We start from the raw sequence: 25,420 nt of genomic DNA, 5'->3' as shown, positions 1-25,420 counted from the left end.
CATGAAGGCTAGGACTTCTCACATTCTAAATTTCTGTCTTTCAACATCCACCATTCTTTCTCTTGGTCCCTGTTGCTTTTGAGGGGCAAACTGAAGAAGCTGAAAGGAAATTTTGGGAACAGGTCGATGGATTTTGAGATGCATCAAGGAAGCAAAAGCGATTAAAGTACACTCAGAAAGTTCCCAGCAGGTATTCCATGGATAAGACAGTATAAATACTGATTTGATAAGTTAAAAATATTATAGGACTGAAAACATTTACTCATATCATTAAAATATATTTGAGCTATTTGGTCTAGTTTGCAAAGCATGCTGCTACCAAAGTAGTAATTTGGTGTCCTGACCCCATCCAAGTCAATTTCTCACGATGAAAACTTCTTTGGTTCTACATGTAACATCACCTTGGCCAGACAATTTAAAAGAGGAATCAGGAAAGCATGATTCATCACTAAGACTAGCACCACTAGCAGCAAAACGGTTCAACAAAGTGTAATATATTTTGGCATTTCTGAAGGGAAAGTAGCACAGTGTGTAGTAAGGAATTTAGCTTTACCTAAACTGAGGTTTTTTCCTTTGCCCAGAAAGGGAACCTCTAAATCCTTCTAATTTCTCGAATGATAGGCATGTCTTTGTTATTCAAGGTGGGCTCTGGGAACACCACCTGACAGTTTATGCTAACAAGGTGACTCAGAGTGGAGGCAGAAAGCCCAACCATGTGATTTTAGGGCTGGGTCTTTGGGCCACACAAAACCAGCCTGATCTTCAGGGAGGAACAGGGGTTGAAGATTGAGTTCCACAAAATGGGTAAAATTCAACCAATCAATCCTACATAATGAAGCATCAATAAATGCTGGATGCTGAAGCTCAGATGAGCTTGTGATACTGCATGTGTACTGTCACATGATGATGCCCAGAGGAGAACCCACCTCTGAGGACAAAGAAGCTTCATGTTTAGAACTTTCCCAGATGATGTTTATGCATCTCTTCCTATAACTGGATCTAATTTGTATCCTTTTACTACAATAAAACTCTTATAAGTTTAGTACTTTCCTGAGTTCTGTGAATCATTCTAGGAAACTATCTAACCTGAGGGTGGCCATGGAAAAACCTCAAATTTGTAGCCAGCTAGTCTGAAGTGGGAGTGGCCCTGGGGACTCACAAATGTGTGTCTTGTGTCTGGAGTGAGGAGATTCTAAAAGGGACTATTCTCACAGACTTTGCAGTTTGGCAAACTTACTGCAGTTAGTGTCACGAGTCTTGGGTGGACATGGCAGTCTGGAGGACTGTGCTGCCAACCTTTCTGGCTAATGCTGGGAACACATACTAAAACTATAGACCAGAAGCACCCATTTCTCTGGGACACATGCCTTGGATGCCCTGAATATCTGGATGTTCTCAGGAACCAATTTGAATTAAGTAGGAAGAGAATGGAGGGATCTTTAGACAGTGAGTTATTTCCATCATTTTTTTCTCCCCAAATCTCACACTTTTGCAGATCTGTCTTCCATGCTCCCTTTACTTCTGAAGCAACAGGTATGAGGATTACATTAGGTAAAAACACTTTTTAAACAGTTTGCTACACCAATGTTTTACACTTATTAGTTAACGTCACTGATTTGTGGACATTGAAGAAACTGACCTGCGTGCCAGGTACAGCGGCAGCTCCGAAGGGCGGCCTCATCATGGGCTGTGCAAACATGACCGGCTGCTGAGGCATCATGGGCATGCCTGTCCCAGCAGGAGGCTGAGGAGGAAGAATGGAGAGTGGTTCAGAGCATGAGTGGAACCCACTAGGGCACTATCCTGACATTTATTGCTTTTATGTACTTCTGACAATATTTGAGGAATCCAGGACTATGAGGAAGTACAATTTGTAATTTTAATTAGGGATAATGTGAGGCTGTACTGTGAGGGAGACAGTCGCTAAGTTGGGTGGGTAGCATAAGCCTGGTTGGCCACACGGTATCCCCATCCCAACCAAGCTTTGTTGTTTAGTCATCTTCTCTAAGCATAATTCTTGGAGAGATAAAAATTTGTTACTTTATGAAAGATGGTCCTAAAATTGGCTGGTAAAATTGGTGAGTAAAAAGTCCTAGTATAATAATTAAGGGTTGATTTTGATGATTGGGCTAATACTATATTTTGTAAATTTTATAGCAAAAATGATATAACAATGTACTATAGAAATTAATTTGATGGTAGAACGAAAGTATTTTATAACTCATTTTATCACTTTATGTGTAGACTACTTAAGGTTTAAAGCAGATGACAACTTTTTAAGTTTTACTTACTGTGTTTTGGGAAGAATTATATTCTATAGGAATACGTACTAATTTGGGATTTGGCAAATTATTTAGAAATGTTGATTACAATTTTTAGCACAGGTCATCACTCACCATTCCAAATCCTGCTCCAGGTTGTCCAACCGATGGGGCCCCGGCAACGGGAGGAACTGAACTGGTTGGAGGTACAGCTCCTTGCTACACAGACAGACAGATATACACACACAAATAACACAAAAACACACAAAACAAACATGCGCACAACAATAAACAAACAAAAAGAACAATATAATTTGGTTTTTTTAAATTTATTTTAAAGATGGGGTCTCACTGCATTGCCCAGGCTGGAGTACGATGGCATGATCACAGCTCACTGCAGCCTCGAATTCCTGGGCTCAAGCAATTCTCCCACTTCAGCCTCCTGAATAGCTGGGACCATGGGCACATGCCGCCATGGATGACCAATTTTTAAAAATTTTTTTGTAGAGATGGGTCATGCTATGCTGCCTAGGCTGGTCTCAAGCTCCTGGCCTCAAGCAATCCTCCTGCCCTGGCCTCCCAAAATGCTGGGATTACAGGCATGAGCCACTGTACCAAGCTGAACATAATTTGGTTTTAAAATGACAGAATTTTAAAATGAATGCATGCCAAATATATATGAGTGGATATGTAAAGAAAATCTCAAATTTCAGTTTTAAATTTAAAAAGGAAAATGGTTCTAGCACCACACCAATGATATAAACAAGATTACTGACTTGATGTTCTCAGTTATAGCGTCATTTGGACTTGCTGGCTTGCAGTTTGCTCATAACATTGGGCTTCCTCTCTATCTTTTTAGACCCATCCTCCCTGGAAATGAGTCAAACTTCCCTAAGCTTGTCTTTTCCTATCACTATATCCTCTAACAGTATTGGGTTAGACATTTGAGGATTGTTCTAATCTTTCTATATGGCTCTAATTTATATTAAGCAAGATTTTTACGTGGACGTGGTGGCTCATGCCTGTAATTCCGGCATATTAGGAGGCTGAGGCAGGAGAATCACTTGAGGCCAGGAGTTTAGGACCAGCAACATAGTGGTATAGGCAACATAGCAAGAATCCATCTCCATAAAAAAATTTTTAAAAGTTAGCTGGGCCTAATTTTTGGTGGTGTGTGCCTGTAGTCTTAGATACTGGGGAGGCTGAGGTGGGAGGATAGCCTCAGTCCAGAGCTTGAGAATGCAGTGAGTTGTAATAGCACCACTGTACTTCAGCCTATGTGACAAGGTGAGACCCTGTCTCTAAAAAAACATCAGTAACAACAACAAAAAACTTCAATCAAAGAAAAACCCAGAACTAGATATCTTCATTGGTGAATTCTACCAAATGTATAAAGAATTAGTATCAATTCTTCTCAAGCTTTTTAAAATAAAGAAAAGTAACACTTTATAATCATTCTTTGATGCTGGTGTTACCTTGACACAAAAGGCAGACAAAGATATCACAAACAAAAGAAAACTGCAGTGCAATATTCCTTATGAATGTTGATGAAAAGATTCTCAACAAAATACTAACATACTGGATCCAGCAGCATATTAAAAGATTATACACCATGATCAGGTTTTACCCAAGAATGCAAGGTTGGCTTAATATATGAAAATTAACCAATGCAATATACCATATTAATAGAATAAAAGAAAAAAATACATGATTATAGTTAACTCTTATAATTTATGTTATCTCAGCATCTATTTTGGATACACCCTTAATTTTCTCATATCAGAAGCAGGGCTTAGTCACTCTTGACACAATTTCTAGTTCTCTGCCTCCCCCCAGTTCCTTAAGGTGGCCATCTAGATATCTGCTTCATACCATCACCTTCCCTATGGGATAGCTAGATAAAACCTACTTGATTTACCCCACTGTCCCCCACACTCTGCAGAGCTAACTGTGCACATATGCCACAACAACCAACTCTCAGTCACAGCATCATTCCATGGAACTTGTGCCTGCTTGCTTTAAACCTACCAATTAAATTCCTGCGGGAAACCTGCTTAGGTGATATCCTGGACCCCAATAAAGGCCTTGGCCCACAGATCCCTCACTCTCACTCTCTTCTGCTCCTACCCACTGGTTGAACACATGTGTCCTGGATGGCTCCCCACTTCCCTTTGGCATGTTGCCCTCTTCTCCCTGGGATCTGTAACTTTTATTACTTACAGATTCTGTAATTTCATGTGTTTTATTGTATGCCTCCTCTGTGTCTCACTTAACTGACACCTAACTTCTTTGCAGGTCAAGTTCTCTTAGAGAGTGGCTATCTTGGTAGAAATAACACAGGTTAGACAAGAGCCACAAGGTCATTTGCCAGTATAAACAAGCTTCCTGTGAGAGAGACATCTTAGACATGAGGCTTCCCACCACAATAAAGAAGTATTCCATGAAAAGCACATTGTAAACAGCAACCTTCTTTTGAGGCCTGTCAGGGCAGGGTTAGAGTTTGCAGCCACTTTCCTAAGAGAGACCTCATAAACAAATAACAGAAAATCACAACAATGATTATCTCAATAGATGCAGAAAAGCATTTGACAAAGTCCAACAGCTTTTCATGACAAAAAATACTCAACAAACTAGAAATAGCAAGGAAATCCCTCAACCCAATAAAGGGTATCTACAAAAAGCCCACAGCTAACATCATACTTAGTGACTGAAAAAAAATGACTGAAAACTTTCTACCTAAGAACAAGACAAGGAGGTTCTCAAAGTTCTAAGTCAGGGCAGTTAGCAGGAAAAAGCAAGAAATGGCATCCAGGTTGGAAAGAATGAATGAAACTATCTCTATTCATCGATGACACAATGTTTCTTATATATAGAAATCCCTAAAGAATCCATATACAACAAAACTGTCAAAGCTAATAAACATGTTCTTCAAAGTTGCAGGATACAAGGCCAATATACAAAACTCAGTGCAGTGTTCCTGTGGAACTAGCAATGAACAATCGAAAAATTTAATCATGAAAATGGCTCCATGTATAATAGGATCAACAATAAAATATTAAAAAATAAATTTAACAGAAGTATGAGACTTGAACACTGCAACTATAGAACATTGTTGAAAGAAATTAAAGAAGAACTAAATAAATGGAAAGACACCCTTTGTTCATGGGTTGGAAGACTTAATATTAAGATGGCAATAATCTGCAAATTGCTACACAGATTCAATGAAATCCCTATCAAAATTTCAACCACTTTTTTTTGGAGAAATGGATAATCTGAACCTAAAATTTATGTAAAAATGCAAGAGAACCAGGATAGCCAAAACAGTTTTGAAAAAGAACAAATTTGGGGGAATCACACTTCTTGGTTTCAAAACTTAATACAAAGGTACATTAATCAAAACAGTGTGGTACTAGCATAAGGACAGACATATAGATCAACACAAGCAAATAAAGAGTCTGGAAATAAACCCATACCTCTATGGTTAATTTTTTTTCTCTTTCTTAAATTATCCAGCCCAATATGTCAGATGGTCAATTAATTTTTGACAAGGTTATCAAAACCAATTAATCAAGACAGAATAGTCTCTCTCTTCCTTTTTTTTTTTTTATTCAGGATCTTGCTCTGTCACCGAGGCTGGAGTGCAGCGGCATGATCATGGCTCACTGCGGCCTCCAGTTCCCTGGCTCAAGTGATTCTCTACTTCCCTGGATCAAGCAATCCTCTTATTTCAGCCTCCTGAGTAGGTGGAACCACAGGTGCATGCCACTGCACTTGGCTAATTTTATTTTATTTTTTGTAGAGATAGGGTCTCATTATGTTGCCCAGGCTAGTCTCAGACTCCTGAGCTCAAGTAATCCATACATCTTAGCTTTCCAAAGTACTGGGATTACAGGCATGAGCTGTTGTACCCAGCCAGAATAGCCCTTTAACCAAATGATTCTGAGACAACTGAATTTCCACATGCGAAATGATAAATTTGCACCCCTATCATATAAAAAAAATGAGCTCAAAATAGGTCAAAAATTTAATGTAAGAGGTAAAACTATAAAACTCCTGGAAAGAAACAGGTAAAAAATTTCAAGACCTATGATTAAGGCAATAGTTTTTAAAAATATGACACCAAAAGCACAAGTAATAAAAGAAAAAAATAGATAAATTGGAGTTTATCAAAACTAAGAACTTTTGTGCATCAAAGGACACTATCAAGAACATGAACAGCTAACTCACAGAATGAGATAAAAATATTGGCAAATCATTTACCTGATAAGCATCTAGTATCCCGAATATTTAAAGATCTCTTTCAACTCCATAATAAAAAGACAAACAACCCAATTATAAAATGGGCTAAGGATGTTGTAGGGTAGCAGAATATGCCACCCCAAAATATGACACTTTGGCATAATCATTACTTTGAGCTGAAGGCAACTGAAAAGAAGCAGATACAAGAAAAGCTCTCTTCACTCTCACTATTTGGAACACAAATTTACAGAGATATTTCTCCTTCCCTCTCTATCAGGGACAAAAGTTCATCACCAGAGATAACTTGAGACCCTAATCAGCCTAAGAGGGCATCAGAACAAAATGCAAAACAAACTTGACTAATTAGCCTTGAACTGCCATTAGTTTCCCATATATTTGCCACCTTAGAGAGTCAAAGTCCTTTTCCTTTGTCTTGTGACTTCTCTAAAAACATATTGTTCCTTTGCTAAGATGCCACCTAAGCCCATGTTCTAATCAAGCTCTGAGTTACTCATCCTTAGTGCTCCCATGTGTAAGCATGATGCATGTGCTAAGAACTTCTGTTTATTATTTTTAATTTGTCTTTGATCAGTCCAATGTTCACAGCCCCAGCCAAAGAGTCTAGGAGGGTAGTAGGAAAAAATATTTTTTCCTCCCCTACAACATAAATAGACCTTTCTCTAAAGAAGATATACAAATGATCAATACACACATGAAAAGATGTTAAACATTGTTAGTCATTAGGAGAATGCATATCAATGCCACAATGAAATACCACTTCATGCTCATTAGAATGATATAATAAATAATGAAAAGAAAAATAACAAGTGTTGGGAGGATATAGAGAACTTGAAACCGTATGTATTGCTGGTGGCAATGTAAAATAACGTAGCTGCTATGGAAAAGCTTGGCAGTTCCTCAAAAGTTAAACATTGACTTACACATGACCCAGAGTTCTATTCCTAGGTATATTCCAAATAGAATTGAGGATATATGTTTATATGAAAACTCATATATGATAACAAAAATCTATTATATGTAATAGAAACAACATAAGTGTTCATCAACTGATGAATGGATAAACAAAATGTGGTATATTCATAAAATGAAATATATTCAGCCATAAAAATGGAGTACTGATACATGCTTCAACATGGATAAACCTAGAAAATGTTATGTTAAGTAAAATAAGGCAGGCATAAAAGGCTCTAAAGGTAAGGGGAAATTGAAAGGGACTGTGTTTCTTTTTGGGGTGTTGGAAATGTTCTTAAATTAGATAATGGTGATGGTTTCACAATGCTGTAAATATACTAAGAATCATTGAATTGTATACTTTAAGTTGTTAAAATAGTGAATTTAAATGTTATGTGAATTTTATCTCAATAAAAAATTTTTCAAAAGAAAGAAAATACCTATAAAATTATATTTCATATTAATGCTTTACCCATCATTTCAACAGGGTAGGTGGTAGGCTATTTACTGGACCTGAATTGCATCATTAGGACTTCAGCCTATGAAAGAGAAAATGGCTTAATTAGTTATCAAAGCAAAATTAACCTGCAGAAATTCCTGATCAAATAAATGGTCAAAGAGTTTGAAGAAATTGTCTGAGTTAGTCATTTTGCTAAAATGGTAGATTAACTCTTAGATTCAGGGGTGATAAGATTTTAATTGGGATGCCACTTGACTGGTGCAGCTCTAGCACCTTGAGTTCTCATGTAAGCAAAATGAAGCCCAACATAAATAATAAAATGAAACTAGAGACTTTACCAATCAGAAATTGCCAACTAATAGATTCTAACTAGAGACTTTATCAAACAGAGATCAACAACTAACCTCTAATTATGGTCTTTCTATTCTGATCAACCAAATATATTTTGTTGTACTTCTCTATCAGCCAATAAAAGTTCATGGTCCACACTGCTGTGCTGGAGCTCTCTGAACCTCTTCTGTTTCCGAGCGGTACCTGATGCATGGATCATTCTTTGCTTAAATAAACTCTGTTAAACTTGCATAATCATAGGTCACTGTAGGCTCAAATTCTTGGGCTCAAGCAATTCTCCTGCCTCAGCCTCTCATATAGCTCTTACTACAGGTATGTGCCACCATACCCAGCTAACTTTTTAATTTTTCTAGAGATGGGGCCTCATTATGCTGCCCAGGCTAGTCTCAAATTCCTGGCCTCAAGTGATCCCCCTGCCTCAGTTGCTGGGAGTATATGGGTGAGTTATAGCACCCAGCTCAACTTTGTTAAATTTATTTTGTCCAAAGCTTTTAACAGTGATCTTCCTGCAAAATGCACATATTTCTGAATTGCAAGTATCTTCCCACTTGTTCGATAAAAACTTAATAGGTCTTAATTCAAGATGGATTAAAGACTTAAATGTTAGACCTAAAACCATAAAAACCCTAGAAGAAAACCTAGGCAATACCACTCAGGACATAGGCATGGGCAAGGACTTCATGTCTAAAACACTAAAAGCAATGGCAACAAAAGCCAAAATTGACAAATAGGATCTAATCAAACTAAAGAGCTTTTGCACAGCAAAAGAAACTACCATCAGAGTCAACAGGCAACCTAGAGAATGGGAGAAAATTTTTCAATCTACTCATCTGACAAAGGGCTAATATCCAGAATCTACAAAGAACTCAAACAAATTTACAAGAAAAAAACAATCCCATCAAAAAGTGGGCAAATTATATGAATAGATACTTCTCAAAAGAAGACATTTATGCAGCCAACAGACACATGAAAAAATGCTCATCATCACTGGTCATCAGAGAAATGCAAATCGAAACCACAATGAGATACCATCTCACAACAGTTAGAATGGTGATCATTAAAAAGTCAGGAAACAACAGGTGCTGGAGAGGATGTGGAGAAATAGGAACACTTTTACACTGTTGGTGGGACTGTAAACTAGTTCAACCATTGTGGAAGACAGTGTGGTGATTCGTCAGGGATCTAGAACTAGAAATACCATTTGACCCAGCCCTCCAATTACTGGGTATATACCTAAAGGATTATAAATCATGCTGCTATAAAGACACATGCACACGTATGTTTATGGCGGCACTATTCACAATAGCAAAGACCTGGAACCAACCCAAATGTCCAACAATGATAGACTGGATTAAGAAAATGTGGCACTTATACACCATGGGATACTATGCAGCCATAAAAAATGATGAGTTCATGTCCTTTGTAGGGACATGGATGAAGCTGGAAACCACCATTCTTAGCAAACTATCGCAAGGACAAAATACCAAACACCGCATGTTCTCACTCATAGGTGGGAATTGAACAATGAGAACACTCAGACACAGGAAGGGGAACATCACACACTGGGGCCTGTTGTGGGATGGGGGGAGGGGGGAGGGATAGCATTAGGAGATATACCTAATGTAAATGATGAGTTAATGGGTGCAGCACACCAACATGGCACAGGTATACATATGTAACAAACCTGCATGTTGTGCACATGTACCCTAAAACTTAAAGTATATATATAAAAAAATAGGTCTCCTGTGCACAGTAAAACAGGAATAAGTAACCCAGGAAGCACAGGGCTCCTGATGGCCATGGTGACAGAGCCCTGCCAGCAGACATAGTTCAATATTCAAGTCCTGCTAAGGTTTTTAGATCTAACTTGGGTTCTGTGATCTGAAAAATGTTATAGCTACACCTCTAAGAAGCAATTAAGGGAAATTTGGAATAAGTGGGGAAAAGTAATCTTACTTATCTATCAATAAAAACTTTAAAAAGGCAGCAAAAGGATCCCCCTTCCCAAATCTGCATCCTTCATCTCCTTCTCAATAGCAAAGACCTGTAGATTACAAGGAAAATTTGGAAACACTGCTTTGCTGCTTCTGAAGCACTTGTTTCTGGTGTCTCCAGCTTCTTTTCCCTGAGTATTCCTAGAAAGAGACAATACAGGAATAGAAGGTTGGAAGAGATCAACTGGGGAGGCAGGGTATAAGGGCATGTCAGAGAAAGCCGGAATAGTTCCCTCAGAATAATTTCTTAAGTAAAAGCAAAGCCACAGCTTTGTTAGGAAAGAACAGCTTTGTAAAAAATAAATGGAGTAAATGGCAGTGAATTTATAAAAGAATATAGATAAAACTAAGAATAAAGATAAAATAACTATGCATAAGAGAGCCTTTATATTGTGGTGTAAAATGCTAAGTAAAATAAAAGAAATAAAACTTTACGGAACTCTTTATTGTAACAAATAGTTTCTGTTGTTCTAATTTCTCTTTCCATAGCTGCTGTGGATACTTTATGCTAAAACTTTCCATATTTCACTTTCGTGGGTTTTAATTACCAATAATTAAAATTTTTCTGCTTCATAAACAAAAATAAGGAGTTTCGGGGTTAAAAAAATGAGACATTAATCTCAGTCTCTGTGAAAGTGCCTACCAATCAGTCAGCAGTTTTGTTATCCTAAGGATGCAAAACAGTTGTTAATTAAGTACTTGATGAATTCTTAACTTTGCACAGTTAAGTCTTGATCTCAGGGTGGGTAATGACCAAGGAAGTTCTTCAACTTAATATTACTTTCAAAGTGCTTTTCCTTTGTTCCCTTCTGGGTTAGTGGCCTCATTATTTAGCAAACTGCCTCACACAGAAACCTGGATGATATGGTTTTGCTGTCTTCCGGCCCAAGTCTCATCTTGAATTCCCGCGTGTTGTGGGAGGGCCTGGTGGGAGGTAATTGAATGATGGGGGCAGGTCTTTCCCGTGCTGTTCTTGTGGTAGTGAGTAAGTCTCATGAGATCTGATGGTTTTATAAGGGGGAGTTTCCCCAAACAAGCTCTCTCTTTGCCTGCTGCCATCCATGTAAGATGTGACTTGCTCCTCCTTATCTTCCACCATGATTGTGAGGCCTCCCCAGCCATGTGGAACTGTAAGTTCATGAAACCTCTTTTGTATATTGCCCAGTCTCAGGTATGTCTTAATCAGCAGTGTGAAAACAAACTAATACAGTAAAAATGGTACCAGTAGAGTGGAGCGCTGTGGAAAAGACACCCAAAAATGAGGAATCAGCTTTGGAACTGGGTAACAGGCAGAGGTTGGAACAGTTTGGAGGGCTCAGAAGAAGACGGGAAAATGTGGGCTGCGGTGGTCTCAGGTGGAGATGAGGAACTTGTTGGGAATTGGAGCGAAGGTGATTCTTGTTATGTTTTAGCAAAGAGACTGGTAGCACTTTGCCCCTGCCCCAGAGATTTGTGGAACTTTGAACTTGAGAAAGATGATTTAAGGTATCTGGTGGAATAAATTTCTAAGCAGCTAAACATTCAAGAGATGACATGGGTGCTGTTAAAGCCAATCAGTTTTAAAAGAGAAACAGAGCATAAAAGTTTGGAAAATTTGCAGCCTGACAATGTGATAGAAAAGAAAATCCTATTTTCTGAGGAGAAATTCAAGCCAGCTGCATAAATTTGCATAAGTAACAAGGAGCCGAATGTTAATCACCAACACAATGGGGAAAATGTCTCCAGGACACGTCAGAGACCTTTGTAGCAGCCCCTCTCATCACAGACCAGGAGGTTTACTGGGGGAAAAAGTGGTTTCATGGGCTGGGCCCAGGGTCCCCCTGCTGTGTGCAGTCTAGGGACCTGGTGCTCAGTGTCCCAGCTGCTCCAACTGTGACTCAAAGGGGCCAAGGTACAGCTTGGCCTGTTGCTTCAGAGGGTGGAAGTCCCTCAGCACCTTGGCAGCTTACATGTGGTGCTGAGCCACAGAAGCCAAGAATTGAGGTTTGGGAACCTCCACATAGATTTCAAAAGATGTATGGAAACACCTGGATGTTCAGGCAGAAGTTTGCTGCACGGGCAGGGCTCTCATGGAGAACCTCTGCTAGGGCAGCGCAGAGGGAAATGTGGGATGGGGGCCCCCACGCAGAGTCCCTTCTGGGGCACCACCAAGTGGAGCTATGAGAAGAGGGCCACTGTCCTCCAGACCCCAGAATGGTAGATCCACTGACAGCTTGCACCATGGTCCTGGAAAAGCCACAGACACTCAACACCAGCCTGTGAAAGCACCCAGGAGAGGGGCCATACCCTGCAAAGCTACAGGGGTGGAGCTGCCCAAGGACCATGGGAGCCCACTTCTTTTTTTTTTTTTTTCAGGTGGAGTCTCGCTCTGTCACAAGGCTGGAGTGCAGTGGAGCAATCTCGGCTTACTGCAACCTCCGCCTCCCAGGTTCAAGCAATTCTCCTGCCTTAGCCTCCCAAGCAGCTGGGACTACAGGCATGTGCCACCACGACCAGCTAATTTTTGTATTTTTAGTAGAGATGGGGTTTCACCGTGTTGGCCAGGATGGTCTTGATCTCTGGACCTTGTGATCTGCCCGCCTCGGCCTCCCAAAGTGCTGGGATTACAGGCGTTAGCCACCATGCCCGGCCCAGGAGCCCACCTCTTGCATCATGTGTGAACTGGATATAAGACATGGTGTCAAAGGAGATCATTTTGGAGCTTTAAAATTGGACTCTCCCACTGGATTTTGGACTTGCATGGGGCCTATAGCCCCTTTGTTTTGGCCAATTTCTCCCATTTGGAATGGCTGTATTTACCCAAAGCCTGTACCCCCATTGTATCTAGGAAGTAACTAACTTGCTTTTGATTTTACAGGCTCATAGGTGAAAGAGACTTGCCTTGTCTCAGATGAGACTCTGGACTGTGGATTTTTGAGTTAATGCTGAAATGTGTTAAGACTTTGGGGGACTGTTGGGAAGACATGATTGGTTTTGAAATGTGAAGATATGAGATTTGGGAGGGGCCAGGAGCAGAATGATATGGTTTGGCTGTGTCCTCATCCAAATCTTATCTTGAATTCCCATGTGTTGTGGGAAGGATGCGATGGGAGGTAACTGAATCATAGGGGCAGGTCTTTCCTGTGCTGTTCTTTTCATAGTGAGTAAGTCTCACGAGGTCTGATGGTTTAAGAAGGGGGAGTTCCCCTGCACAAGCTCTTCCTTTGCCTGCTGCTATCCATGTAAGATATGACTTGCTCCTCCTTGTCTTCCGCCATGATTGTGAGGCCTCCGCAGCCATGAGTCCATTAAACCTCCTTTTCTTGTAAATTGCCCAGTCTCAGGTATGTCTTTATCAGCAGTGTGAAAACGGAATAATACACTGGGCAACCACTGTCTTAGCTGCCTTATCTGTAAAAATCCCCACTTGTGTGGATTCTAACTGAAAATTTGTCTTCTTCTCTTCCTTTCTACCCTAACTCAGGCTCTAAACTTTTTTTCCTTGTGTTTTTTTTTGAGACAGGGACTCACTGTCGCCCAGGGCTGGAGTGTAGTAGCGCAATCTCAGCTCACTGCAACCTCCTCCTCCTGGGTTCAAGTGATTCTCCCACCTCAGCCTCCTGAGTAGCTGAGAATACAGGCACATGCCACCATGGCTTGCTAAGTTTTGCATTATTTTTGGTAGAGATGGGGTTTCACCATGTTGGTCATGGCTGGTCTTGAACTCCTGACCTCAAGTGATCCACCTGCCTTGGCCTCACAAAGTGCTGGGATTACAGGCATGAGCCACTGTGCCCAGCCAACTTTTTTTTTTTTTCCTTTTTTTTTTAACCTACAGCCTGTCTGCCAGATACTAATGTTCTCACCACCTTGCCTTCCAATACCCTTAACTCATTTTAGACTGTGCTACTACCAGTGATTGTTCTGAAGCTAACTTGTTAAAAAACAAAAGTTTTATCCTGGTGATAAGGGCAACATCACCAAAGTATAAATTCCTAGGAACAACAAATAGGGCCTAATTCTGCACAGAAGACAATAGGAAGATTAATTCCTTTACTTTGATAATGATAATATAGACGACATTGTGAGATTTAACGTCATTATGTAGTATTAATAGACTTACCAAATCAGGTGTAAAAAAGCTTTTTTCTTCCTTTGGGGATTTTATTCAGATTTATTTACTCTCTATCCTCCTTCCCACAGCAAAATAGAGGCTATCAAATGTTTCATACCTAAGAATGGAGGGCAGCCCCCTGGGCTGGAGTGCTACTTGCTTATGGTCTCAGCACCTGGGCCAACAGGCACAAGCCATGTTTAGGGTCCCAGGGTAATAATGATGATAGTCCCTTTCACCCTCAAACCTTTATTCCTGGTTTGGAAATATATCATGCAGTCATCCTAGGCATAAGTTGGTTTAAAAGAGATTTGTAGTTTTCTACTGAATATCCTTCGTAAGAATTAAATTGAAACCCTTTATTTTATAGCTAAATATGAAAACTGTCTTCTTAAGTACTGTTTTAAAATAATGCACAGAAAGATATAAAGAGAAAAATATCTAGATTTAATAGGTATTTTTATCATTGTTATCTGTTAGAAACCATTTCTTAAAACTAAGTTATTTCATACTGTGAACTCACCAAAGTCGGAGAACGTTAAGTGCCTAAATTTCCTGTTCTCTCACAAACACCACAAGATGAGGTGGAAAGACCAGAGGAAACGAGTTTAGAGAACCCAAGTCTGAGCACAAAAAGTATTTTCCTTAGAAACTATGTAATTTAATTAATACTACTAGTACTGCTTAGTGTAAATTCTTCATTCAAAAGGCCTTTTTCAGATTGATTCGAACTTATTATACTATTTTTAAAACTTTTTATATATAAAAATAGCAATACAGCTACTTAAAAGAAACTGTGTTCTAGGCCGGGTGTGGTGGCTCGTGCCTGTAATCCCAGCATTTTGGGAGGCCGAGGCGAGAGGATCACCTGAGGTCAGGAGTTCGAGGCTAGCCTGGCCCAACATGGTGAAACCCCATCTCTACTAAAAACTACAAAAATTAGCCAGGCGTGGTGGCGGGCACCTGTAGTCCTAGCTACTTGGAGGCTGAGGCAGGAGAATCGCTTGAACCCGGGAGGCAGAGGTTGCAGTGAGCCAAGAATGTGCCATTGCACTCCGTCTCAAAAAAAAAAAGAAAAGAAAATGTGTTCTGCATCCCAAAACTCAGATATTTAAATTAATTTCTGGAACACAATATTTTAATGATGTGTTTCTAAAACATTTGAATTAGAATTTTTTTTTAAATTATACTTTAAGTTCTAGGGTACATGTGCACAACGTGCAGGTTTGTTACATATGTTACATGTGCCATGTTGGTGTGCTGCACCCATTAACTCATCATTTACATTAGGTATATCTCCTAATGCTATCCCTCCCCCTTCCCCCCATCCCATGACAGGCCTCGGTGTGTGATGTTCCCCTTCCTGTGTCCAAGTGTTCTCATTGTTCAATTCCCACCTATGAGTGGGAGAACATGCGGTGTTTGGTTTTTTGTCTTTGCGATAGTTTGCTGAGAATGATGGTTTCCAGCTTCATCCATGTCCCTACAAAGGACATGAACTCATCATTTTTTATGGCTGCATAGTATGCCATGGTGTATATATGCCACATTTTCTTAATCCAGTCTATCATTGTTGGACATTTGGGTTGGTTCCAGGTCTTTGCTATTGTGAATAGTGCCGCAATAAACATACGTGTGCATGTGTCTTTATAGCAGCATGATTTATAGTCCTTTGGGTATATACCCAGTAATGGGATGGCTGGGTCAAATGGTATTTCTAGTTCTAGATCCCTGAGGAATCACCACACTGACTTCCACAATGGTTGAACTAGTTTACAGTCCCACCAACAGTGTAAAAGTGTTCCTATTTCTCCACATCCTCTCCAGCACCTGTTGTTTCCTGACTTTTTTATGATCACCATTCTAACTGGTGTGAGACGGTATCTCATTGTGGTTTGGATTTGCATTTCTCTGATGGCCAATGATGATGAGCATTTTTTCACGTGTTTTTTGGCTGCATAAATGTCTTCTTTTGAGAAGTGCCTGTTCATATCATTTGCCCACTTTTTGATGGGGTTGTTTTTTTCTTGTAAATCTGTTTGAGTTCATTGTAGATTCTGGATATTAGCCCTTTGTCAAGGCTGGTTCGACATACGTGAATCAATAAACGTAATCTAGTGTATAAACAGAACCAACGACAAAAACCATATGATTATCTCAATAGATGCAGAAAAGGCCTTTGACAAAATTCAACAACCCTTCATGCTAAAAACTCTCAATAAATTAGGTATTGATGGGACGTATCTCAAAATAATAAGAGCTATCTATGACAAACCCACAGCCAATATCATACTGAATGGGCAAAAACTGGAAGCATTCCCTTTGAAAACTGGCACAAGACAGGGATGCCCTCTCTCACTACTCCTATTCAACATAGTGTTGGAAGTTCTGGCCATGGCAATCAGGCAGGAGAAGGAAATAAAGGGTATTCAATTAGGAAAAGAGGAAGTCAAACTGTCCCTGTTTGCAGACGACATGATTGTATATCTAGAAAACCCCATCGTCTCAGCCCAAAATCTCCTTAAGCTGATTAGCAACTTCAGCAAAGTCTCAGGATACAAAATCAATGTGCAAAAATCACATGCATTCGTATACACCAATCACAGACAAACAGAGAGCCAAATCATGAGTGAACTCCCATTCACAATTGCTTCAAAGAGAATAAAATACCTAGGAATCCAGCTTACAAGGGATGTGAAGGACCTCTTCTAGGAGAACTACAAACCACTGCTCAATGAAATAAAAGAGGATACAAACAAATGGAAGAATATTCCATGCTCATGGGTAGAAAGAATCAGTATCATCAAAATGGCCATACTCCCCAAGGTAATTTATAGATTCAATGCCATCCCCATCAAGCTACCAATGACTTTCTTCACAGAATTGGAAAAAACTACTTTAAAGTTCATATGGAACCAAAAAAGAGCCCGCATTGCCAAGTCAATCCTAAGTCAAAAGAAAAAAGCTGGAGGCATCACGCTACCTGACTTCAAACTATACTACAAGGCTACAGTAACCAAAACAGCATGGTGCTGGTACCAAAACACAGATACAGACCAATGGAACAGAACAGAGCCCTCAGAAATAACGCTGCGTATCTACAACCATCTGATATTTGACAAACCTGACAAAAACAAGAAATGGGGAAACGATTTCCTATTTAATAAATGGTGCTGGGAAAACTGGCTAGCCATATGCAGAAAGCTGAAACTGGATCCCTTCCTTACACCTTATACAAAAAATAATTCAAGATGGATTAAAGACTTAAATGTTAGACCTAAAACCATAAAAACCCTAGAAGAAAACCTAGGCAATACCATTCAGGACATACGCATGGGCAAGGACTTCATGTCTAAAACACCAAAAGCAATGGCAACAAAAGCCAAAATTGACAAATGGGATCTAATTAAACTAAAGAGCTTCTGCACAGCAAAAGAAACTACCATCAGAGTGAACAGGAAACCTACAGAATGGGAGAAAATTTTTAATTAGAATTTATATTAATTTACTTCTTGCATGTTTGTTTGGCTGGTGGTGGTGATGATAAGAATTCAGGTAACAAGGAAAGCATGACATCAAGAAAGCCTTAGAGATGGGTTTGATTTAGATAGGTGGAAGGGTAAGCAAAGGTGGAAAACTCCCAGTAAATTTGGGAAACAGTGATTAGCTTAGTTTTGCTAAACACAGAGTATATATAGAAAAATTACACAGTTTGCTACTCTGAAAACACGTTCTTTTTGTGTCAGCAAATTTCACAAAGCAATAGTTAGTCTTTATTTCCAGTCATGTGTTCTTTCCCAGAGTGAATGGCAGTATTAATATATTAATAGAAATTTAAAATACAGACATGAAATCTATTTAAACCTTATAGAGAAGATGGTGTGAGTAGTTCCAAATTTTAAAATGGCGAGCAAAAGTAATAGGATTTTAAAATGAACTTACACAATACAAAACTGCCCAATCTTTCTGGTAAGAAAAAAAGTTATTACTTACTGAGACAGTCAGAAAATTTGGGCAAGAAATATGGGAAGATAGATAAAATGATCAATGATATTAAGTGCTTTTGATAAATCATTTTCATAATTTTACAAATATGGAAGTATAAATATTAATTAAAATATTTAAAATTTTTAAAAGGTCATAATCATTATTAAGTATAAAGTCATTGGAATGTGCATTTTGGTAACTTTTGCATCTTGCTTAGTTTTTGCATCTTGCTTATTTACTCTCTCCCCCTTCCCACAGCAAAATAGAGGCTACCAAATGTTTTCATACCTAAGAATGGAGGGCAGCCCCCTGGGATGGAGTGCTACTTGCTAATATTTCTTCAATGCAGAGGAATAAGTACACCGTCAGCAGCAAAGTTAGCAAAATGCACCCTACTCTACACACTTGGAAACTGGCAAACTGCCTGCGCTGCCCTGGGCTCTGACTGCTACATACCAAAGGTGCACTTGGTGGAACGCCTGCTGACCAGGTTGCCGGAGCTACTTTCGGCTGCCAGTTGGCTCCACCAGTCAACTTTTTCTCTCCAGCATTCCACTGAAGATCTCCCCTAAAATCAACCATACAAAACAAGCAAACAAACAAAAAAACACAAATCAGAAAAAAATGGTGTGTGGCTCCTTAGATTATTTTATTTGGGTTTAAAAGCAGTTTCTTTGAGTCAAGTGGTGTAGTAATAAGAACAGCAGTTAAAACTTACAAAGGAATCTTGCCAAGCTGTATCTAAGAAAGCTTAAAAGCATTTGAAAAAAAATCATTTAGAGTTTGGACCTCAATAAGTATAGGAATTTCCTATCCTCTATAAAGAAAAGTATGTCAGAAAATCCAACTGAATTCATTTGTTATTAAAAATGCAAATAAATATATCATATATACTGTACACTTAGATTTTGTTGAATTTAAATGCACTGATGATGGCACTTTCTGGATCTTAGAGGGTTCAGCAGAATGTTTCACACAACTGTATCATGACTGCAACCTGCCTTACAGTGATCGTAAGACACCATCCACTGAAAAATATGTCCCAATTTCAGTGACAAAATATATATCTAAAAAACAATATATTGTTTACCATTTTTACTATCTTTCCTTACAATTAATACTCCGTGAAAGACTTTTTAAAATTCATGTTAGCTAGAACTATGGTAATGAATCTAGAATTTAATGCTATTAAAATATTCAAGCCACAAATCCGAAATATTTCTAGATATAACTTAGTGACAATCTCGGAGATTGAAATAGATTATTCCTTTTCATTGCAAAGCAACAGTTTGGAGCTTCCAGTAAAATAACAACAACACAAATCTGGGATGAAATAAAAACCAATTGTGAAATTATCTAGCATGAGAATGAATAATTACTCCAATGAGTAAAATGGTTGATAGTCTCAAATGAATACAAATATATTGTCAAAAGGAAATCACATAATTTCCAAACACTTACTTTTTTGATGTGGTACCAGAAATTCCAAGATCTATAAATGGATAAAAGAAAAAAGAATGTAAATCTCTACACTCAGCTTATATGATATGACATTTAAAAGATCAAATAATCGGAAGTCTATAAAAAAGTCCTTATTTTGCCTAGGAATGACTGCATTCAGTTATACAGAAAAGAAACTATATTAGGAAATATTTTGATAAATTAAACATTTTCTTTTACTTCATGTTAGACTTAAGGATCCATTTGAATGTCAACTGGTGTCCAGAAAAGAGTAAACACAGCAGGTTTGATGCTGCTATTTTAGAAAGGCTGCTATCTGGGAACTTGGTTAGTAAATTATTCTCTATACTGGGATAAAACTTGCCCTAAACGATAAAAGTGGATCACTGTGCCTACACTACTATTTGTACACACGATATGGTTTATGCGGAATATCCACTTTCGTTCTGCAAGTCTGAAATTTTGGCACATGCCAAGCAGAAATGCCTACATGATCACTGCCCAATCAATACTCTGGGTGTGGAGTCTCTAAAGGTCTTCTTTAGGTGTAAACTCCTCACACATGCTGCTGCATTTTTGTTGCTGGGTGAAGCGTATGTTCTTCTCCTCGAGGGAGAGACATAGCATAAGGAAGTCTGCATGTGGACTCTTCCAGACTCTGCTTGTCTTTTCCCCTTATCATCAGCTGTATATCCTTCCTCTGCTTCCATAATAAATCTCAGCTGTGAATACAATGATGTGCTGAGTCCCATGTGTCCTTCCAGTGGCTCTGTGAATCCCTTGACATAGTTGGCTTAATCAATCTGCTCCAATATCAATTCATTTATTACTTCAGAAAATATTCTGTGAGCATCTACATATACCAGGCACTGTTTTAGGCACCTGGAACATATTAGTAAAGAAAACAGTCAGAGAGTCCTATCCTGGAGGAACTTGCATTCCAATGGTGTCAGACAGATGATAAAATAATTAAAAAGTAAATTATATAGGCTGCTAGAAGGCGATATGGAAAGCTTATGGAAAAATGAAAAGGAAGGGCAGAGTAAGTGGGGTTGAAGGGGTAGGATAAGCATGGGGCCAGAGAATATTATACAGGGCACTTGGGGAAGGATTCATAGACGTGAGAGTTGGGCAAAGCTGAGCAGAGTCTGGGTGAGAGCTTTCTAGGCAGAGGGAACAGCCAGGACAACAGCCCTAGTCAGGTGCATAATCAATGTATTAGAGGATGAAGTTAATATTTATTTCTTACCAAATCTTGGCATTACAAAACAGAATAAGGTATCTATTAACTGAACACCAAATATAAAAATGATTACCTATAATTTTAGTTTTTTTTAAAGACAAAATTTATTTTAAAATCTATTTTTCAATTAGACTATAAAACTAAATATATGTGTATTAAGTGATTAAAAAGCTAAACCAAGTATTTATGCCTGTTCATGTGAAAAAGCAAAAGAAAGCAGAAGTGTATCTTACACATGTATACATGAATCCCTCGTCAAATTTCATGGCAGATGGGAATGAGTTACCTGAGGGCCTGGGCCTCTGTTGCAAGCTAGGTCTCCTGGGAAGAAGGCTCTGGGATGGAGATTAGCATGCAGGAGATTTATTTTGAAACGGAAGAGAGGAAACTGTGATTGGGCAAGAATGCAATGCAGTCTCAGTAGAAGCGTCAGCTAACACTGAAAAATGTTTTATAAAAACATTTTTCTTGAGATACAATTCACATACCATAAAATTCACCCTTTTAAAGTATGTAATTCAATGGTTTTAGTTTATTCACAGTGTTAATATAGAACTTTTTTGTCACCACAAAAAGAAACCCTGTACCAACTAGCAGTCACTCCTCTTCCTCTCCACTTCCCTCAGCCCCTTGAAGCCCCAATCTACTTCCTGTCTGTATGCATTTGTCTATTCTGGACATTTCATATAAATGGAATCATATATGAAAATACATAGTCTTTTGTGACCAACTTCTTTCACTTGGCATGTTTTCACAGTAAATCCAGTTGTAGCATGTATCAGTACTTCATTTCTTTTTATTGCCAAATAAGATTTCATTATGTAGATATATCATGTTTTTTAATCCATTCATCAAGTGATGAACATTAGGGTTGTCTACTTTTTGGCTATTATGAATAACGATACTATAAACATTCATGTACAAGTTTTTGTGTGCATACACATTTTCACTTCCACTCCATACACCTAAGAGTGGAAATGCTGAGTCATACGATATCCATGTTTAACATTTTGAGTAACTATCAGACTTCTCTCTATAGCAGCTAAACCATGTTACATTTTTACCAGCAATGTCTATGGGTTTCAAGTTTTCCATATCCTCATCAAGACTGGTTATATGCCTTTTTAATTATCTCCATCCTATTGGGTATAAAGTGATATCTTATTTGGTTTTGATTTGCATTTCACTGATGAATAACAGTGAGCATCTTTTCACGTGCATATTGGCCATCTGTATATATTCTTTGGAGAATATAGGGTGCTTGGGTCAAAAGGTCTATTCAAATAAATTCTTTGCCATTTTAAAAATTGCATTATTTGTGTTTTCATTATTGAATTGTGAGAGTTTTTTATTCTGAGTACAAGTCTCTTATCTGATAAATGATTTGCAAATATTTTCTCCCATTCTATGGTTTGTCCTTTCACTTTCTTAATGGTATTGTCTACTGCACAAAAGTATTAAATTTTGATACATTCCTATTTATCTATTTTTTCTTTTGTTTCTTGTACTTTTGGTGTCACATCTAAGCAACCCAACATAACCTAATCTCAGGTCATAAAGATTTACTCCTAGGTTTTCTTCTAAAAGTTGTATAGATTTAGTTCTTACATTTGGTTGTATGACTTATTTTGAATTAATTTTTTTTGTATAAGTAAAGGGTAAAATTTCATTCTTTTTCATGAGGTTATTTAGTCTTTCCCCAATTTTTTTCTCCTGAAAAGAATGTCTTTTCCCTCACTGAATGGTCTTGGTACCCTTGTCAAAAATCATTTGATTATATACATGGGTTTATTTCTGGGATCTTTATTCTATACCTTTGGTCTCTATGTCTATCCTTATTCCAGTACCATTTGTCCTGATTATTGTAGCTTTGTAGAAGTTTTGAAATTGGAAACACGATTGCTTCAAATTTTTTCTTTTTCAAGATTGTTTGGCTATTGCTCTAGCGGGTTAGCTTCTTTCAGCTGGGATCATTCTCAAAGGTGGTTGACAGCTGAGGGCTGTGTGTTGGTGGCACTCTCAGCAGCTGGAGGCATGAGTCCTTTATTTCTGAAAGGGGATACATTATAGTATGCAGAGAAAGCAATCACTTCGTGAGATGAAATTCCTCCTCCTGTGTAGGAGGAAATATGCAAATAACCTCTCCCCGGGTGTCATAAAAGCATTTTCATGGTTGCTCAAATCACAGGGAAGGAATGGAAAACAAAATGTATGTCCACAGGCAAATTCACAGGTAAAGAAGTCTGTACCAGTGATCTGCTAAACTTTTGATACTACCTTGAATAATATTACATATCTACAGTGGTAAACCCATTCACATGAATACAAAATTCAGAATTAAGAGCAAAGGTCGATCTTTATAAAAGCTGCCCTCCTCCCTAGGACTCTCACCTTTACTCACTCAGCTCTAGCCACCCATCTCTTGGATGTCCCTTGAATCTGCCAGGCAAACTTCAGCCTCAAAGCCTTTGCACTGACTATTTCATTTTCCTGCAGATGTCCTTCTTTAGAACATCACATAGTTTATTTACCCCTTTACCTTCAAAATCTTTGCTCAAATTTTACCTTCTTGTTGAGGCTTACTCTAACTCCTACCCTGTAGCACTCCCAGCTCTCCTTTGTCTGTTCTGTTTTTTCTCCATGGAACTTATGATCTATCACACTATAGAATTTATTTATTTTAAAGTTTGTGTCTGCCCTTCCTAAGTGCCATAAGTACAGACATTTTTATCTGTTTTGCTCACTGGTTTATCTCTAGAGCCTGGAAGAATGCTTGGTATTCAATAAATACTTGTTGAACAAATGACTGAAACTCAGCTGGATACTCAATTTATAAAGATACTATACTTCATGTAAGTTACTCTATGTTCTTATTTCCAAATGAAATGGAAAGTTAAGTGCTTTTTACACATAATACACTTGGTTTCATACTTGTATATGATCCCTGATTATACCTTTAATAATTTAGACTAAAATGACATGGGTACTGCTTGTGAGCCAATGGCATAGGAACTGTTTGCCTTCCAAGGACCTGCACTGGGTAAAGCACTAAGTATTTCTATTCCCTCCCTGCCATACTCACCCATAAGAGACTCCAGAAACAAAACATATGAGATGAGAGAGAGAGAGAGAAACAAAAAACAATTCACATATGCTTCAGTTAAAAAAAAATAGATTACTCACTGCCTACTAAGCTGGCAAGAGATGAATCAAGATCACTTCCAAGGGCTTTGCTGGCTGCCATCGCAGGACTGGGTGGTACCATTGAGACAGGTGCAGGCTGCCCAGCTGGTGCCATGGTTGGCATCAAAAGGTCACCTAGACCATCAAACACTGGAAATCAAATAGACTAGGTTCAGAATAATTGAAAAAAAAAAAGATCATGTGCGAAATTAAAGTAAAACTGTCTTTTGATACTATGGAAACAAGTGAATATAAAGTCTTATAAAACAAGGCAAGTAATTCACACTTTTCATGACTGTAACACCAAGAGAACATGTCAACATATCTCTACTCATAAAGTATGAAAATACTAATGAACATGAACAAGGATGGAAAAAAAATCTGTATAATGTACAGGAATGAACACAGACTTCGCAGCCAGAACTGGGCTTCAATTCAGCTGCATGACTCACTGGCTATATGACTTTAAGAAAGTTACTCTCTGAGCTTCTTATTTTTCTCATCTGTAAATGGGGACAGTATGACCAATACATGGCTTTGTTGTAAATATTAAATTAGGTGATATATGTCATGGGTTTATTATAATGCTTGCTTTATATAGGCATTCAATATTGCCACTGTTGCTCTTATTCAAGAAAATAGCGAAAAGACTTCTAATGTGCTTTATGGTGAAATCTACATAATTTACTCTGAAAACCTAAAATGTTTACCTTAAAAATAATTCTTAAATGGGAAAATAATGCACCTCTTGGTTTCCTACGAAATTAGGAAACAAAATAATATTTGATATAACAGTCAGCATCTAGTAATAGGTACATGAAAAAGTTGATCACATTTTAAAAGTAATAATTTTGATTTTTTTCTCTCTCATTAGAGCAATGATTTCTGGTTGTAACTCTAAGAGCATAAGTAAATTAAATACTATTTTAAGTATTAGGGATCAAATGCATCACTGATGGCTCCTGATCACCAAATAAGTTACTAATTGTTCAGTTCCTAGAATACAGAAAGTCCATTCTAAATGCAGACACATAGCATTTGCATAAGATGTTGCTAATATGTTCTATGTCAAAAACTTTGTAGTTGTAAAATTTTATCAAAAAACTATGTATATCTACCATAACAACTACTATACAATAATTTTAAAGTGAAAAAGGACAGCATTCAACTAGGCAC

General features: G+C 38.2%; 1 protein-coding gene across 10 annotated transcripts in view; it reads right to left on the bottom strand.

Annotated features, from left to right (window-relative positions):
* Nucleotides 1-25,420, bottom strand: part of SNAP91 (synaptosome associated protein 91) — a 159,664-nt gene that overhangs the window by 5,540 nt on the left and 128,704 nt on the right. For 9 of the 10 annotated variants that reach the window (XM_012497051.2, XM_003258285.4, XM_004091097.3 and 6 more), the window contains 5 exons: nt 24,245-24,394; nt 19,819-19,849; nt 18,814-18,925; nt 2,397-2,480; nt 1,640-1,744 (listed from right to left, as the gene is read on the bottom strand). In XM_012497051.2, the coding sequence (XP_012352505.1) occupies nt 1,640-1,744; nt 2,397-2,480; nt 18,814-18,925; nt 19,819-19,849; nt 24,245-24,394 (482 nt within the window). The remainder of the gene's footprint in view (nt 1-1,639; nt 1,745-2,396; nt 2,481-18,813; nt 18,926-19,818; nt 19,850-24,244; nt 24,395-25,420) is intronic. The other variant, XM_030799173.1, reaches the window with a different exon arrangement.

Source organism: Nomascus leucogenys, chromosome 18 (assembly GCF_006542625.1).
Source record: "Nomascus leucogenys isolate Asia chromosome 18, Asia_NLE_v1, whole genome shotgun sequence".
NCBI classification, from domain to species: domain Eukaryota; kingdom Metazoa; phylum Chordata; class Mammalia; order Primates; family Hylobatidae; genus Nomascus; species Nomascus leucogenys.
This window is presented reverse-complemented; position numbering and strand designations above follow the sequence as displayed.